At 49.1% G+C, this 19,227-nt stretch overlaps 1 protein-coding gene across 1 annotated transcript; it reads left to right on the top strand.

Annotated features, from left to right (window-relative positions):
• The first annotated feature begins 6,797 nt into the window (after nt 1-6,797).
• Ackr3 (atypical chemokine receptor 3) lies at nt 6,798-18,403 on the top strand. Its single transcript, XM_021166426.2, has 2 exons — nt 6,798-6,911; nt 16,494-18,403. The coding sequence occupies exon 2, from the start codon at nt 16,520-16,522 to the stop codon at nt 17,606-17,608; it is 1,089 nt and encodes a 362-aa protein (XP_021022085.1). The 5' UTR covers nt 6,798-6,911; nt 16,494-16,519; the 3' UTR covers nt 17,609-18,403.
• The last annotated feature ends 824 nt before the right edge of the window (nt 18,404-19,227 follow it).

The raw sequence follows: 19,227 nt of genomic DNA on the forward strand, positions 1-19,227 counted from the left end.
AGAAGAAAGGTGCGGACCCTCCTTAAGGGACCGCAGAAAAGAGCGTCTAAATGGGAACATGTTGACAGTATTTGTGCTTAATGGGCTGCAGGAAGAGAGTACACTGTCACTTCTGTGGTGTGTGGGCTGCACTTGTAGAAGGACCCACCGTATGCCAAATGAAGTAGTGAGCACAAGAACCAGCCAGTCCTACTGAATGTGTCAACAGTTGTTGCTGAAAGTCATGGAATATTGAAGATCAGAGCCTGGTTGAAGACTAAAAACAGGGCGAGGGTGGACCTGTGATCACAAGAAGCTTTTCTCTCTTAAAAAAAAAATATCCCTGGGATAACTTAAAAAAAAAAAAAAAAACCAGTTGGGAAACTGGAGAAATGGCTCAGAGATTAGGAACACTTGCTGTTCTTCCAGAGGTCCTGAGTTCGGTTCCCAGCAGTTGCCAACCTACTGTAACATCAGCTTTGGGGGATCTGGCGCCCTCTTCTGGCCTTGGCAGATGCTTCTCTCCCTCTCCCCCTCCCTCTCCCTCTCCCCCTCCTTCTCCTCTCTTCCTTCCACTCTCTCCCTCTCTCTCATACACACACACACACACACACACACACACACACACACACACACATGAATTAAAAAACAACAAAAGAGCCCACCAAAACCCAGTGGGGCTTGGTTACTTGAGGTGGAGGGTGTCATCATTCTCATGATGACTGTGGTGGCCATGTCAGGATGATGAGGGCATCCCTGTGTGAGAGAAATAGCACAGAAGCAGGGAAAGACACAGGGTTGCTATGCCAGGGCAAATGGTTCATTGAAAAGAATCCCTTTTTCTTTACCAGAAACTTTTCTGTAGGCTTGTGATGATTTTAAAGTCAAAAGGATGAAAATAAAAGGGAGAAGCTGTCTCCCTTACTCAGTTTACCTCTGGGTGTCTCAGAGGCATGTCAAACATAAATGAAAAGGGAAATGTTTAAGTGTGCCAGCATGTAGCTCACATCACTTCGTGGGTTAGCGAAGGTGTGCATTCTCGGGTGGCCTTCAGAGTTTAGGGTGGTTTTTTTTTTTTTTTTTAGCTGAATTGCTTTTCTTGTTTGGAAGCTAAAATCTATACGTTGTAGTTTTAAGGGTTTGAAAGCACAAGGCTTCAGAAGCTGGGAAAATGAGCCTCAGGTCTGACCCACTGCACTCAGCATCTCATTAGTCTCTCCAGGCGTTGGTACATTCTCCTGGCGGGCGGGCGTTGCTGGTCCTCTGTGAGATCAGAGGCTGTTCTTTGCTGTGTCAAACTCACAGGGAAGTGGGAGCAGAGGAAAAGTAGGCTTCACTCCAAACTTTTAGGAGCTCCTCGCCTGCTTAAAAACAGCTAAGAGTGAGGCCCTCCAACCAAACGTAAGTGTTAAGAGATAGCTCGTGTCTGAGCAGGTGTGCACCCACGCAAATGTCCTCCTCTGTGACTCTTCTTTGTTCCCTTGTCAGAGAGTCTTTCACTAAGCCTAGAGCTCGCCAGGTTTTAGGGGTGTTTATTTGTTTGTTTGTTTTGGGTTTTGATTTTTGCTTTTTAATCACCCTTCCAGTCCTCCCAGACTGGATAGTCTCTAAGTTCCTGCATTCATACACACATTCACCGCCACAGCACCAAGCACTGGGGTTAAAGGCTCACATGCCCATTGGCTCACAGACACACATGCATGAAAGCACACATACACACAGGCACGCACGCACGCACGCACTCACTGTCTCATGCAGCCCACCATACCACCAAGCACTGGGGTTAAAGGCTCATGAGTCCATTGGTTTTTCTGAGGGTACCAGAGGTGCAGACTCAGGTTTTCACACTCGCATGGCAAGTGCTCTTAGCCACAAGCCATCTTCCCAGCTCAAGTAAAATGTATTTTTAATAGACACCTAAAGCAGAGAAATGATCATCCGTGGGTTGTCATGTGACATTTTGATGCATGGACACACTATGCTGTTTTAATGTAAGCTTCTGGCCCCTGATTGTCATGTCTTTATAGTGAGACCCGTCAAATTCTCTGCACAGGCATGGATGACATCTACAGTCATCCTACTGTCCAGCAGCACCCACTGGCCAGCCACTGTGGTGGTTTGAATATGCTTGGCCCAGGGAGTGGCACTATTTTGAGGTATGGCCTTGTTGGAGTAGGTGTGTCACTGTGGGTGTGGGCTTTAAGACCCTCCTTATAGCTGCCTGGAAACCAGTCTTCTCCTATTGGCCTTCAGATGAAGATGTAGAACTCTCAGCTCCTCCTGTACCATTGAAAGAAAGATGAAATTTCAATACCTGTAAGTCATATAAAGTACTCAGAAATTGCTGGTCATTTGTGAGCCTAGAGGCTGCCTGGGGCTGAGAATAAAGAAAAACAAACCTGGGTATGCCCCGTAGTTAAAACATTCCCGGGAACAGCTTAACCTTAAAGATAAAGGAGAATGTGAGGACATAACAGGGCTATCTGAACTGAGTCAACAACTCACAGAACTCCGACACCCTGCACGTACATGTAATATTTCTGCTGATATTTGAATAAGCCAATAGTGTGCTGCTATGCTGAATTCCACACCCCCAAGCCCCTTACCCCATAAAAACCCCTAGATCTAGTCATGAACCAAATCAACCCTTCGTCTCTTAAGTTGCTTCTTAGGTATTTTGTCCTGGGAAGAATAGAAGTGACCAACACAAATGTCAAAGAGCCGCACTCCCACCTTCAATCCCACTCCACAGACATTGTGTTTAAAGTTGCCTCTGGAGTAATGAGATGGTGGAAGTCATGTAGCAGTCATTGGGAGAGTGTCAGGGACAAAGGCCTTGGGGCAGAACCCAGATATTCAGAGTATTACAGGACACTCCTATTCTGGACAAAGCTCACACCACACATGCTATAGAAACCCATGGTGCTCTTAAGTTGCTGTGCCTCTCTTAGTTTCTCTGTACTTTTCCCTCAGATTTAATGTAGCTTGCTACCCAGGCAGAGAAAGACACTGATCTGATTGCAGAGTCTAATTGCAGGTCGGTGGAGCCATCTTGGCCTGCAAGCCTTAGACAGTGGCTAGAGGCTATGAGATTGGTTCATAGTTCCCTTGACCAGGCTACAGAGGGCCACATGGAGCAGTTGCTGTGCCTGGACTCACACACCTGTGCCTGGACTCACTCACCTGTGCCTGGACTCACACATCTGTGCCTGGACTCACACACCTGTGCCTGGACTCACACACCTGTGCCTGGACTCACACACCTGTGCCTGGACTCACACACCTGTGTCTGGACTCACACATCTGGATATCTTTCTCTCCCTGCATCCTAGTTTCTCCTGGGATCCTTCCTTAATTGAGGAGTTGGTCCTCAGTTCTTAGCTTACTGCTTTTAGGTGCCAACCTAAGATACTCACTACTGCTTCTCAGGCAGGAAGGGGCACTGTGAAGGCAGACAAAGGCAGTTTTGCATGGCCCCTCTGGTCACCCACAGCTACCTGCTTTCTGGGCCTCCATCTCCTCACTATGGAACTGAGAGGAGGATAGCTGTGAAGATTACCTGGAAGAACTTGGCTGGGGCCCTCAGAAGAACACAAGGCAGCCAGCACTCACACCTAGCTATGGCTAAGGGTCATTTCTAAATATCACCCAAATGTTGATAAGCATCATTAATCAGTATTAGATAGCACCTATATTTCTTAAAGAACTCCATGTCATGAGAGTTTGGGCTCCTACAGAGGTGGGAGAAGAAGAGTCAGCCTGTCTGCATCTCTCTTAGTTACCCCTGACATGCACCGCTTCCTCAGATCCTGACTGGCACCCAGCAAGAATAGAAGGTCGTCCCTTTAGTATAGATAGATGCCTGGCACTCAGAGACATCCAAGTGGGGAGGATTGACTCAAGAATCAGTTCCGAGATGGAGCTGTCTGGACCATCCAGCTGGGATGTCCTCTGTGGGTCAGGCACTGACCAAGTTTACCTCTAAGGAAGGGATCTGGTATTGCAGTAATTGGGGGCTGGAGGAGTAATTGGGGGGCTGGGGGAGGGGAAGCACGTCCTGTCCAGCAGGAAGCAGTCCATTCCTGTTCTGCCTGGCCACTGGAAGATGACGTGTCTTCCTGGGTTGCAGCACAAGGACATTATAATGCTTTGTCCCCAGGACAGCTGCTTGAAGATCTCCCGACATATTCATAGTAACTCAACATTTTCAACTATTCCACTCTTCTCTGCAGGCTGGGAGCAGGACCCAGCTCGCTACAGCCCTGTCCCTTCAAGGGTCAAAGTGTGTTGAGTGGACAGGATTCAGGCAGGAGGTAATGGCATGCTAACACAAGAAACGGATTCCAGAACTGTTGCTGAATGGGCTTCGGAGCCTAGGTGTATATGGAAGGGGGTGGAGCTGACTGGGAGATACCCGCACCCGAAGAGCTGAGCTCCAGGCAGCTGGGTCAGTGTCCTGAATCTGTCATCTGTGTGGGTCACCAGGTGGGCTCCTGGCCAAAGGATGGAGGCATTTAATAGGACCTTATGCTGTGTCTTGGCCCAATAGGCTTAACCTTACCAAGTCAATCTTTTCTGGAGCTGGGGAATATCAATGCCGTCTTAGAAAACACTACATGCTCACCCTTGATCCTCATCCTCTCCCTCTTCCCCTCCCCCTCCCCCTCTCTGATGCGGACACGCAGAGGTCAGTGGACAACTTTTGGAAATTAGTTCTCTTTCCGCCATTTGGAGATCTAACTCAGGATCATCACCATCAGGCCCAGCTCCCAGCTTCTCTACCTCCTGAACCACCTTGTGCACCTCTCAACCTTGTTTCTGAGAAAAGACGAGGCTTCAGGAGCTCAGAGGCAAGACGTCCCAGCAAGAGACATAACCATCAACGGCCAGGGTGGGTGCGTACTTTTTTACTTTAAAAAAAATTACTTTGCATCTTCCTTCTTAGCAAGTAAGCGCATGGTCTCATCAATATGGCTCTGCTGTAGCAAGCGCATTTCCCGCTGGGAAGTCCAGTTCTCTGAGGTCCGCCTTGGTCCATGTGTCGCGGTGAGAAGCAGAGCCGGGCCCTGTTGTGGACATCCTGGGATGGCCGCACGAGGGCAGGTCTCTGCTTTGCTCCCAGGCAGCGCTGGGCTCTGGACAAAGGCAGTCAGGAACCTTCCCTGCGGCAGGATTTGGCCCCGGGCCTGGGCGTGCTGCGATGCGCAGGCGCTTTGGCATCCCAAACTGGGGCGTATTGCTAATAAGCAAATCGTGCCTGGTCTTCAGTGAATGAAAGCTAGAAGGCCTGGGGTAGTATGGCCCAGCTGGGTACGGAGGCCCCAGCCCCTTTTCTGACCCTGAGGCCTCAGAGGTCCCTGCCTGACGCTGTAGGACACTCCCTGTTCTTACAGACCCTCCCTGTTGACTCAGACCTCCCTCCCCTTGGGGCCACAGACCAGTCTTTGTGGCTGTAGGACCGCCCACCTCTAGCCAGACCCAGATCCACCCTCGAGACCACAGACCACACCTCTGGGCCACAGACTCCGCCCACGGGCCTCAGGGCCTCTCCCCTGCATTGAGGTCACAGACTCCCCACGAGGCCGTATGACCCCCCCACCCAGATCTCACACTACTCCTTGCAGACACACACCCCTCCCACAGCCCGGAAAGCAGGTGTGCTCCTCAGGAGCCCACTGAGCAGGATCTGCCCCGCCAGGAGCAAAGTGCAAGGCTGTTTAAACAAACCACCTCTTTTGTTAAGGTTTTTCCCCAGACCGAAGCTCTCTAGCCTACTTGAGACTGACCCCCAAGTCCTCGGGTTCCTGTGTTCAGCAGTCACTTTCCGGAGACTTAGAAAATAGACTCAGCAAGTGTTGGTGTAGGCAGATTTTGCGTACAGCCGGCACATCAACTGTGGGTGCTGTAACTGCCTTTCAGAAGTCCAGGGGGGCATGAGCGCAGAGTGACCACCAGCCCTTGGAGGGTGGGGGGCACTTGGGGAAGGCGTTACAGTGACTCAGCTTTAAAAGTAAAGATTGGGTCATTTTGTGCTTGAGTTTTACTAAATGGGGCATTGCAAGAGACACATTAAAAAAACAAACAAACAAAAACAGGGAATCTTAGCAATGAGCATCGCGATTAGAATGTAGATTTTGATAAAGATGACGACTGCGATAAAAGTTGGCTAAGCTCACAATGACGACTCTACCTCACCCGCGACAAGACCTTTTCAGTGACTGGCACTGCTCGGCTCCGTGGTACGCGGTCTTAATAGGGTCTTAAGGACTTTGTGTAAGAGTTCCAGCAGAATCTGGATCCAACCTAAAGGCACTTTCCCTCACCTCTGGGTGATGGCGGGACAGGGTCGATTAATCGTTCCCTTTCCAAAATGTGACTTCTGTTCAGGAGGCATCGACAAAGAAAGAGCAAGCTTGACAAACCAACATCGAAGTTCAGAAGTTCAGAGTAATTTGTCTTGGGAACAAAGTCTTCCCTGAAGCTACAGGCATTCAAAGGAACTCCCGGTGCTCATGGGATTATTAAAAGCTATACCTGAGACTGGATCAATATTCTATCATTTTGGAACGTCCTAGGACTTCTTTTGTTTTTTCTTCTGCTGACATTTCCCCCAATAGGATCTAGCCTTTGCAAAGGGAGGGATCTGAGGGTTCCCAAGAATGTGCTTGTGCAGGAAACAACAACCTAGAGAGGGTTACAGGAGGGCGTGTGCGCCTGTACAAGCCTGCATGCCTGCGCGCTGTGGTGGGAGGGGAGGGGCGGGAGAAGAGCCGAGGGTTGCAAAACTGCCACCTAGAGGCACTTTCCCGCAGTGTATATAAAAGGCAAGTCCGGAGCCCTGAGAGATCTCAGTTGCTACAAACTGCTCAGCACTGAAGGAGCCTGCAGCGCTCACAGTCAGGAAGGCAAACCACAGCCCAGGCAGCCCTGAGGTAAGTAAAAAAGCCTTGCTTCTGCGACAGCTTTGCCGAGCAACTACGGCAAGGGGCAGAACTCCTGTTCTTACGAGAACTGGGCTTTTTTCTGAGAACTCTTGGCTCCCTGAGCTGGGGGCTTTAGAGCCTGCAGGTCCGGATTGGAAAGCTCAAAGCTGATTGCACGCTGCATGCCTGCATTGCAAGCTACTGCTCCTGATTTGGGGGATCTGAGTTCAGTCACTTGTGGAGGGAAATCTCCGTGTATGTTTGTTTGTTACTGGACTCTGATTTGTTTCTGTGAGTACTTAAGTTCCAGGAAGCAGGGAAACTTTGCAGAGAATGTGGGATGCACCATTGAGGTTGCCCAAAGCCAGCGTAGGGGTGAGCTTGGCATCACTGTTTGCCCACTCCTACTTCTGGTTATCAGATTGGCTGTAAAAACCACAAGCGCACTTCCAGAAAGGCATGTGATATGTCCAGAGGCATCCTTCAGCGGACCAGACAACTGGGTCTAGGATGAGTTTAAACTCCGTGCTCTGTGGGGTGGGGATGGATTAATTCACAGCTCCTGAATTCTGGAAGTTGTAAATTGAATGTTAGCTCCTCTTCATCTTATCTCTTCATGGCACCCCTGCTAATCTAATTTTGAGTATTTATTGTTCTAGAAAGCGTTGTCCAACTTCAATTGGGTCCAAAAAAAAAAAAAAAAAAAAAAAGCAGACACTAAGAAATCTAGTATTTGAATTTAAATCTACTCTCCAAGTGAACTGTGAGTGTTGCTGACTTTTGTTAGGGTGCATAAAGGTTCGCTGGGTGGCTGGGAGTGAGGGAGACTCTGAGGTCAGGGGATCCGTGGTCAGCCAAGACTCCTGGCTGCTAGCTACTAGGAAAATGAGGCACTGTGAAAGGCAGACTGGCTGTCTCTTCCCCTTTCTCTCTGTCTCTCCATTCATTTGCTCACAAACAAGATTAATTAATTGTTTCGATGTGAGGTAGGATCAAGCATCTTTTTAAAGGTATCTTGGGTTAGTGGCATCCCTGAGACCCCAGTCTGTGCTGTGGCCAGTATGGAAACTTTGTTTTTCTTTGAAGGAGCAGATGTTGGCTTTGTGGGTCTTTATTTAGTTCAGGAGAATGTGGAGCTCAGTGGATAGGACCAGAAAGGAGGGGTGGGGGTGGTTCTGGTTTTTTGTGCCTGGCTTGTTGCAGATTATAAATGGATAAAGCCCCCAAGCCCCTGTCTTTCTCTCATCTGAATAGAAGCCTGCCCCAGATGGAATGAAAACTCTGTTTCTACCGGTAGCTGTGCACAGGCTTCAGCTTGGAAACATTTTGCTCTAATTTCCCCCAGTCTGAGCGGTGAACACTGTGTGCTCCTCTCTGCTGAGCTCAGCTGCTGCCTCCAGGAGGCAGCAGGGGCTGGAAGGAGCTGTCTGGGAGCAGAGGTGTAAAAGCTGGGGAAGTAGACTGCTTGCTAGCTGCCTGTTGGGTTCCTCCAGTTTGTTTTTAAAGGGGCATGCACAGTGCAATCACAGGCATACATTTTAAAGTTCCAGAAAGTTACACGGCTGCATGCTTGTGCTTAACTGAGTCAGGGCTTTGGAGGTGAGTTTATCCAGTATTATTAGCAAACCCTTAGGGAGCTAAGAAGGTATTATGATTTCTAATCGGACCCAGAGCTGGCCAAGGGTAGGCTTTCTAGATGGGATAAAAAAAGAAAAAAAAAAAAAAGAAGAAGAAGAAGAAGAAGAAGAAAGAAAGACCATGAAACACCCTGGTTAGTCAGAACAGTGGCTTTTTGTGTGAGGATTTGAGGCAGAGTGCTGTAATTTTCAAATCTACACAGGGAAGTTGGTTGCAGTTACTCAGAGCTGAGTCTGAAGGGCCACTCCTTTATAAACTTTTAGAGTCACTGAGGAGGGGGAACAGGCCCCAGCAACTTCAGAACTTTTCTTTTTCTGAGATTTTGTAGCAAACAGAATGGAATTTGGGCCCCCAAAGGCATTTGTACTTTTTAGCTAAGCAACCAGGGATTCTTAAGGACTGTCAGGTATTAAAATGTTTCTTGTTGCCTGTTAGGCTGGGTGCATGCCTGTGATTCCAGAACTCCAGAGGCTGAGGCAGGAAGATCGCTATGAGTTTGAGACCAGCTTGGGTTATGTTGCCTACACATTATGTCTCAGAATAAAATAAACAATAAACAAACAGAAAGTCTGGTATTTGAAATCTATGTGCTTAGATAAAATTGATAGACAGGTAGTAACGACTGTTTTCAAACTCCCCAGGCACTGGGGCACCTCTCTGCTGTTACAATGGAAGCAAACAGCCTAAAGAAAGAAGCAAGTGGGACCAGGTGTCAGGCAAGGATATTTTCTGCAGGGATTAGCCATCTGATGCCTTCCTTGTTAAAAATCCACTTACTTAGAATTGTTTGAAGAGAGATGGTTAGCCTGCACTCCCTCAAACTTCACTTTTCAAAGAAAAAAATTGTTTCTTATAAACACATCCCAGAGACTGTAGAATTTTATGGTGACAATTTTGCAGAGAACAAGGAGAGGTTGGCCGTGGGCAGTTTTATGTTCTCCCAGCCCACAGCTGGGAGATATGGAGACTGTCTCAGGGCCTTGAGCTACTGCAGGTGGAGCCCTGGGCAGCTTGGGAAAAGCTGCCAGCCTGAAGGTTGGTATATAAGAAGAGCCTAAGCTTTCTTAGCGTGGCTTGGGAACCTGGACCTCCTATTGTCTTGCCCAGGTCCTAAACTGGTGGGAATGCAGACTCTGGTTCTATCCTGCCAGCTGGCAGCCTTTGTATGGTACAGGGACATCTAGATCTCTCTGCTAGATGCAGCTCTGTTCCCTTGGGCTGAGCACAATGGCTCTGATCCGGTTTCTGGATGGGACATTCATTCTATCTGTGAGTGCTCCCATGGTAGTAGAAGGCTGTCTCATGTGTTGGTGGGAAGTTCAGCCAAGAACCCTGGGGATAGGTGGCCTGTATCAGAATCAGGGTGTGGATTTTTTCTCTCCGTATTTATTATTTTTTTGAGTTCCTGAATAATTCAAAGCAGTTCCTTACTTACATGAACTGAGGTCACTCAGGGCCACAATGAATGTGTGGTCGGGACAGCATTGTTTCTCATTGGCTCCGTACTGGGGGATAGACAAGAGTCCCTTTCTGCACTCAAGACTAGGATTTGCCTGGGTGGGTGTCACACTGGTTGGGTGTGGGTTTCAAGTAGACTTAAGTAGGGGAGTTGATTAATGGGCAACATTGCAGCCGTCATCTCTCTGATGGACAGTGGCCTCACGGTTCTGCAAAGGTGACGATCAGACTCTCCTGCTTCCGTGAAACGCTCTCTGTAGACTGTCCCAGCCAAATGAAAACACTGTGCCTGTAACACAGGACCCAAGTGGAAGCTGTTGAGCACAGCTCCTCCTGGCTGGAGCATGGACAAGCTACAGCCCGTTAGTTACTAATGTGTGCATCCCTCGTGGCTTATCAGCTGCCCTGAACTGTTTTCAAAGGTGTAGATAGGGAAGACAGGCTGGATAAATACTACCTCCAGACTTGAGTCCACAGAGAATTTCTCCAGGAAGTTCTCTGTGGGACACAGACCACACTTTGCAGAAAAGTAAACTTTTTTGGAAAAAAAAAAAAAAGAGTAAACTGTAAAGGAAGTTTTCTTCTTTCCTAGTAGGTTCTAAGTCCCTGGGGCTGGGATCACATTGTCTTATGTGGCTTCTGACCGGACAGCAAGCCTATTTATAGGGCATCTGGGTCAGGCCTTCTCAACTGTGTGGCACTTCTGTCTTTAAACCTTCTCTGTCCCAAAGCCATGGCGTTTCCTCAAACCTGCCCTGGCATAGATAGGTTAAGGCCAGATCTCCTTGCCCATAGGTCAAGGCCCACCTCTGTTCTCTTCTCTCCTTCATGGAGACAGTGACTTGCCTCTCATCGATGCTCTATGATGTCTCTGGCTTGCCTCCATTCTCCTGAAGACTCCCCACCTTACCACGGAAGGATGTACCCATGCCCAGGAGAGCAGTAAGCTTTTGTGCCTCCTGGATAACCTTGTTTGGATGGTGGGTGTTTGGGGGAGGTGGATATGGCTTGACAGCTTCACGTGTCCCAGAGCAGTGCCTTCAAGAGGAGATCAACTGATGTCAGCTGGGAAAAGGTTGCAGCCGAGTCTCTCTGGATAACCAGTGCACCTCAGGCTGCTGGCCTCCCCAGAGCACTCACAGACTGACTGAGCGCTTTTTCAGGTCACTTTGCTCCACTGGTTGAACAAAGGTGAATGAGACCCAGTAGGGAGGAAGTGTAGAGGTAGCAATGAGGAGAGCTTTGTGATGCACTGGGATGTGAAGCTTGTGGAAGGGAGGGGTGAGGCAGAGGCAGGCTGAGAAGGGTCTTCTCGTCTCCCATGGGATGTGGCGAACACATTGAGGCAATTTGGTGAACCTTAGCCAGGCACCTGAACACACTTGGCAGTCCCTCGGAGGATCTATCTGGGGATAAGGACATATGGATTGCAGCCCAAACCACCACCCCATGGAGACTCTAAATTTGGATGCTTCTAATTCTGGTGCTGTCCCAGCATGCTAGGGAGCTTAGGCGAGCCAGTTGAAAACAGCTGGATACCGCAGGCAGCTGGGTGTTATCCAGGACATTTTATGAAGAGTAGCGAACCTTAGAAGCGAGAGTCAGATCTTTGAGGAAGGATCTTCCTCTTCGCCGTTGGTCCTAGGAGTCGTGTGGCTGTGGACCCATGGCAGGGCTGGACAGATGGGAGTGCTGTCTGTGTGCAGATAACTGACAAAGTCATTGACAGACAAGAGTGAATGAGCTAGGAGTCGGCCTCTGGAGGAGGCTTTCGGTTTTAGTGAAGTCTGTGGTCCAGAAAAACAGAGCAGGAACCTTTGATGTGCAGTGGCTCATTCCCTCCCCTGTTAAAATTTACATAATTTTGATGTAAGCTTTGCAATAATTTGGGCGTTTCGGGAGGAAGGCAAGGCTGCCTCTGTGATTGCCTTCTATTTACTCTCCCTGCCCAAAGCCTTACCCTCATTGTGGGTCTTTGTGTCTTTCTATGCATGTATTTGCATATAAAACACTCATAATTTTGCCTTTTCTCCCACATCAATGGGATTGTGCTGAGGGCAGCGCATCTGCTTCTTAGCCTTCTTCTGCTCAGCAGCACACATTCATTTACTCCCCTTGTTCTTAAACCTCTCTCTCCGTCCCCGCCCCCTCTCTGCTCACAGCTGTGTTGTATTCCACACATTAGATGTGCTTGCTCGTCTGCTATAGTTGGATATTTATGCTGCCATCGGTTTTCGCTGGTAAACAAATGCCACTTCAGTAGATACCTAGAATGCAGGGTTGAGACCACGTGGGCATCTCAAGAAGTTTGTAAACTTGTAAAACCATACAATAAAGCCATCATTCTGAGGCTCTGTTCCTCCCTAACTCCCTGCAGTTCTGATCCAGGTGTGGTTCCCAGGAAGCATCTGAAGTGGGTCTCATCCATGCCTTCCTAGGGCTGGACTTTTGAGTGTTCAAAAATGAGGCCACATGCAGAGGACACCCCACAAATCACTCTTCACCTCTAGCCTAAAGACATCAGGGAAGGAACCAGGCTTGATTGGAGCCCTAAGTGACTGGGCAGGATGGAGAAACCTTTTTCTGGTCTCCTTGGTTGTCAGCCCTCCTTGTGGCCAGCATAAACAGCCTAGAGATGGCCAAGAGACATTAACTTTGGACTCAAGGAGCAGGTTTGTATGAAATAGAACTCGTTCCTCATGAACTTCCTGGGATCCCCCTCTGTCTGCTGGAGGGAGGCCAGGTCTCCATGCAGGGCTCTCTGGGAGGTGGCCGAGTCTCCCTTTTCCCCCACTGACCTTCACTTTCCGATTTCTCTGAGAGCTTTGTCCAGGACTGGAGTCCAAGGATCATGGGCAGATGTCCCTCAGTTTGCTGTGTCATGACTCTTGTTTCTGTCAAAAAGGCTGAAGGTTATTTGCTGAGGGATGAGCAAGAAACGGAGGAGGGCAGACATCACTGGTGTTAAGAGGGCCTACTCCTGATGTCTTGCATAGGTGCTGTGACTGCAGACCACACCCAGGTGACACGCAGCTTCTGTTGTCCCCACCAAGATGGATTGTCCTGTCATTGGCTCTTTTCTGAAACCATTCTTATTTGCTTCTAAGACCTAATGCGTGAAAGATGTCCAAGTGACGAAGGTCAGGCTGCGGGTGGCCCTTTGACATCTTCGTTTTTGTTTTCTTTAGTCGCTTGTTTGAAGCACAAAGGGTCTGGTTGCTGCCTTCTGCCTGGTCTCCAGGAGCCTTCTGTGGCAGGGAGGGGACATCCAATCAGGGGCAGTGGTTAGGATGAGGTTCTCTGCCCCTGGACTGTGCACTGCCCACTGAAGGTGACTGGTCGTCACAGTGCCACGAGGAGTCACCAGCTTATCCCTGTCCTTCAGAATGGGACAATAACAGCTCTGTCCCTGTCTGAGACTTTCCACAGTGCCAAGGGACCTCAGATGTAGGGATAAACAGGAGGCTGGTGATCTGTACCTGCCCCTGAAATACCACTATGATTCTGGGACCCAATGGTCATGTGACCAAGGTTCTTTTCCCAATGGTAAAAAACCAAAGGGCTGGATAGGGATCCCCAAGCCCCTGCTACCATCCACTGCTGCTCTAGAACCTGAGAGAAGCTGAGATTGGCAGATGCACATGAGAACAAGAGTTGATTCTGCAGGGACAGTGGAGGGATGCAGAAGGCAGATACCATCCCCTTCTGTCCCCTGCACTGCACGGGGCCTTCTTGGACCATTGCCAGGGTTAGGCGTGCCTGAGCACTGAAGGCAATGGAGGGGGTGAGGGGCTGCCTCCTGGTGTGGAGAGAACAGGAGGACAGGTTCAGGACCCAAGATCAAGCTACCTAGGCTTGGGGCCAGTTCTTTCTTTTGGTTTTCAGCCTCTATGACTGGCTACTAAAGCCATAGTCTGGACCAGTAGCTCAAGGACAGGCTCACACCACTGCCAGTCAAGCATCCTCTGGTCTCCAGGTCCCCTTGTAGTCCTTCCTTTATATAGTGTGAGCCTGGGAAGGTCTTTTTTCCAACCTCTGATGTTCTCTAAAGACTCTGGGTCAGGGTAGACTGAGAGGTCTGTTCAAAGCAAGTCTCCTGTAGTTCAGGCTGGACTTCTTAGAAAGCTGAGGATGACCTTGAACTCTCGATCTTTCTGTGTCCACTTCCTGACTGCTGGGTTTATATATGTGTGTCACCCTGTGTCTTATTTTAATGTAATAGAATAAGAGGAAAAATGGATCTTTGCCCTGGAGTCGTGCAGGACAGAATTCTTGCTTTGGTTCCTTCCCAGTCCTAAGTTCAGAGTGGAAAGTCAGTGCCAGTGTGTGTGTATGTGTGTGTGTGTGTGTGGTATGTGTGTCTCTATGTGTGTGTGTATGTATGTGTCTATGTGTGTGTGTGTATGTCTATTTGTGTGAGTGGTGTGTGTGTTGTGTGTGTGTCTCTCTCTCTGTGTCTCTGTGTGTATGTCTGTGTGTGTATTGTGTGTGTGTCTGTATATGTAGCAGCTCTAGGCAACTTGGGATTAACACTCTTTCCAGAGGCCAGTCTGGTCAGTTACAGAGGCCCCGTCTTTTGGAAGGTACTCTCTGCAACCCAGACAGCTGGTGTCCTCTTGTAGTTCTCAGGACTGGGACTTAGGACAGAACTGGCACTTTCTAAAGTATGTGGGCCTGGAGTCCACATGCCAGGACATCTCTGAGGACCAGCATCCTCTCCTACCATAGGAGATCCTCTGAATGGGAAGGGAATGAAGCTGTCACAGAAGACCAGATCTTCTATCAGCAGCTGAGGACACGGGAGTCTAGTTAGGTTACCAGGAAGCCCCCTCAGAGCTTGTATGCAGTCTTCTTTAACTGGGATTTAGGAGTGGGTCATCTGCTGTGGGTTGAAGACTTGGGGTGATTATGGGTGGCATCAGATGTCCAATCTCCTTTCAAGATCCCACTGCTGCTATCTTGAAGGAGAAAGCCCTCTGACTATCTGTCCTCCACCAGCCCTTGACTTTCCTTCTGCTGGATCCTTAATATTCCTAAGAGCACATTGCTGGCATTCTAGTTAGTGGGCTGGGCTTTCCTAAAGGGGATAATTGGCCACTTTAAACTGGACAGTCCTCTGTTCTCTCGTCCTGGAAGGTGCTGGATGGGAAGTTGTGTGGAGTAACTACTGCTTCCTAGATTCTGGGTTGAGCCCTCTGTCCTGGGGCAGTAGCCACAGGTGGTTAAATCTTAGCTTAGACATGACTGAGAAGCCATAATTCCAACCCAGGAATGTGCAAATCCTGGATTTGGTGGTTTTTCATACCGCAGGGTTAGCCACCGAGGCACTGACCCACTAAATGCTGTCCTGTGGGAGTTCTCATGCATAACCTGGAGTCCATCCCAAATGAACCTGAAAGACAAGCTTGGCTCTATTTCAGCCATCACCAGTGATAGGTGCCATCATTAGGACTGGATGTCTCTCCATTCTTGTCATGCAGTGTGGGTTGGGGGGGGGGGGATGACAAGGGCAATTGTCCCAGAACTATGGACAGATGGGCAATAGAAGATAGCTCCAGGAAGTTCCTATAGAGTATGTGGAGAAAGCACCCTAGGCATAGTGCTACCCTGGAGCCAAATTCTCACTAGGTGTGATGTGATGACAGCTAAGTGTTGGCCTCAGGTCAGGCAGGTCAGTGGGGACGTCAATCAACAGGGCTCATCAACCCTCCAGAGATACAGCAGGTGGCTGGAGGTTTATGCACTTCCAGTCTTGGCTCCCGGCACTCTGGAGTCAATTGAGTGGGCAAGGAATGGGATGCCAGGCGAAGTCCGAGAGCTGGAGGCAGCTGGCTGGTTGCCTGCTGCTAAAAACTCCCAGCAAGCCCTGGGTCTGCAAGTTTGGGGTACAGTCCTATGGCGGGGCATTCCACACTTGCTGGCACTCGAGGGAGGCAGAGGACCCAGAGAGGATCCAGGTTGGCAGATGGATATTGCAAAGGGGGCTAAAGAAACAGTGTCCCATTTTTAAATGCAAATCGGGAGAGGATTTGGAGTGCTTCCATTAAGACACCAAAGCAGCACACTTACAATTTTCGTGCCAGGAGCAAACCAACCCTACCTCTCTTGGGAATGCCAGTAAAATGGCTCTGTGGACTCCTACTGAGTACAGGCAGGCCATCGGCACTGCTGTGGCCAGGGCTCTACTGTCTGACATTTCTTTGGACCCTGTATCATGCTGATTTCACACCTAGGACACAGCCAAGCTGATGCCTCCATAACACAGCCATGAAAAGCCACAGAAAACAAACACAGCCCCTCCCTAGCACCATGTAGCCATAGCTGGGCTGTGTTTGATTTTCTTTCTCGCAGCCTAAGGTAGCTGTTTGCTTTTCTCCTTTCTTTGTGAAGACATCTAGGAGCAAAAGCGAACCCCGTGAGCATCCTCAGTGTTGACTGAGACCTGAGGTTTCTCCTTGTGACAATGATGGTGTCTCCTGCTTGCCTTTGCTGTAGGTCACTTGGTCGCTCTCCCCAAGACCATGGATGTGCACCTGTTTGACTATGCAGAGCCTGGTAACTACTCTGACATCAACTGGCCATGCAACAGCAGCGACTGCATCGTGGTGGACACCGTGCAGTGTCCCACCATGCCCAACAAGAACGTGCTTCTGTATACCCTCTCCTTCATCTACATTTTCATCTTCGTGATCGGCATGATTGCCAACTCTGTGGTGGTCTGGGTGAATATCCAGGCTAAGACCACAGGCTACGACACACACTGCTACATCTTGAACCTGGCTATTGCAGACCTGTGGGTCGTCATCACCATCCCCGTCTGGGTGGTCAGTCTCGTGCAGCATAACCAGTGGCCCATGGGGGAGCTCACGTGCAAGATCACACACCTCATTTTCTCCATCAACCTCTTTGGGAGCATCTTCTTCCTCGCCTGCATGAGCGTGGACCGCTATCTCTCCATCACCTACTTCACCGGCACCTCCAGCTATAAGAAGAAGATGGTACGCCGTGTTGTCTGCGTCTTGGTGTGGCTGCTGGCCTTCTTTGTGTCCCTGCCTGATACCTACTACCTGAAGACGGTCACATCTGCTTCCAACAATGAGACCTACTGCAGGTCCTTCTACCCCGAGCACAGCATCAAGGAGTGGCTGATCGGCATGGAGCTGGTCTCTGTCATCTTGGGCTTTGCTGTCCCCTTCACTATCATTGCAATCTTCTACTTCCTGCTCGCTAGAGCCATGTCAGCATCAGGCGACCAGGAGAAGCACAGTAGCCGGAAGATCATCTTCTCCTACGTGGTGGTCTTCCTGGTGTGTTGGCTGCCGTACCATTTTGTGGTTCTGCTGGACATCTTCTCCATCCTGCACTACATCCCGTTTACCTGTCAGCTGGAGAATGTGCTCTTCACAGCGCTGCACGTCACCCAGTGCCTGTCCTTGGTGCATTGCTGTGTCAACCCTGTGCTCTACAGCTTCATCAACCGCAACTACAGGTACGAGCTGATGAAGGCCTTCATCTTCAAGTACTCGGCCAAAACAGGTCTCACCAAGCTCATTGATGCCTCCAGAGTGTCAGAGACAGAGTACTCTGCCCTGGAACAGAACACCAAGTGATCCATCACTCTGCAGAGGCGGGGAGGACGCATGCATGTTGCAAGTGGGGCGGCTGGGTCCTGTGGTTTCTTCAAGAAAGCAATGTAGCTTTGGGTCTGGTTGCTTGAGTGGTATGAAGAGGAGAAGGCATGTGACCATGCTTACTGTCTCTCATTCTCCAGCCAAGATGGCTGCCGCCTGGACACCCATCCTGACAGCTGGCAACTGGCAGCAGGCAGGGCTGTGTGTGCTGTGCTGTGCTGCGCCGTGCTGTGCAACCAGAGCTGCATATCAAAGCCAGCACCAGGACAGGCTCTTATGGACATGTGTACAGTAGAATCTTCTGTGTTTCTTCAAGTTTTTACTTGGTGACTTTCTGTATTTAAGTTTTAAGACTTTATTTTCTCACTATGGATGTACCTTATAAATGTATTTGAAAGCTAAATATATTTTAAATATTGTATGGGAGGTGTAAGGCTGTTGTATTCAGACCATGTAGGCCTCAGATTAGCTGGACTGGAGTTTTGACTAAGGATGACATTAATTGTTAGCTGATTTGAAATTATATATATAAATATAAATATATATATAAATTTATGCCAGTCTCGGCTGAAAGGTTTTATTTACAATAGTTTTATATCTGTGCAATGTTTAATGCTGGCACAGCATATGGAACAACAACTGCCCAGCAATGCAGTTTGTGACATGAACCATATTGTAGAGTTACACTTCGGGCTGCAAACCCGTGAACAAGGGAAACAGAGCGTTCTCTCGATTTGTAAGTTATTTTTTTAATAAAGATTTTGTTTCCTAAAACCTCATGTGTGCTTTGGGTTTGAAAGCATGCTTGGGCTTTGGATAGCATGCACAGCACTAACACATGGAAAAACATGTCAGACACAGGCAAGAAGAAGAAGATGTTCAGTGGGAGAGAACCACCAGAGAACCCAACCATGGGGCTGGGTGGATGGATCTGAGCAGGGTGGGTGCTATTCCTTGGTTCCTGAAGGAACATTTTCAAAAACATTTGAGTTCAGGGGAGGATGAGCAAGTCAGAGGTAGGTGCATTTCAATGGCTGTTGAGTGAAACTTGCTGTAAAAGATGTGCTGCCCACTGTCTACTCAGGAAATCATGTCCTTATCTTAACAAACATCTGCCTGCCGTCTTCCCCAGCCACACATGTCCATCAGACCATCCTGCTGAGGGCGTGAGGTTAGGTGTCAGCGAGCTGTGTATGCTGTATAACTCCCCAAGCCCAAAGCACCTTCAGGCCCAGCATTCTAGAGGCAGAGGCAGGTGGATCTCTGTGAGGTTGAGGCCAGGGCCAACCTGATCTACACAGTGAGTTCCAGGCTAGCCAGGCCTGTGTAGTAAGTCTGTGTCTCAAAAAAAATGGCTTTGGATTCCTCCTAAGGGAATGCAGGGTGTAAGAAAGTTCCTGGTCTGTGCATTAATGTATGCTACAAAGAGTTTGAAAGTGTCCTTTAGAAATGGGGGTTCCCACCCTCACTAATTCTCCATGAAGCTAAGGGAACACCAGGAAGGAGCTCAGAGATAGGCTGGCTCCCTAAGCTGCCTTTACCTGTCCCAGCTCTGAGGACAATCTGCTTGGGGGCTGCTAACCCATGCACAGATAGAT

Source organism: Mus caroli, unplaced genomic scaffold (genome assembly GCF_978045245.1).
Source record: "Mus caroli unplaced genomic scaffold, Mus_caroli_1 scaffold_1, whole genome shotgun sequence".
Lineage (NCBI taxonomy): Eukaryota > Metazoa > Chordata > Mammalia > Rodentia > Muridae > Mus > Mus caroli.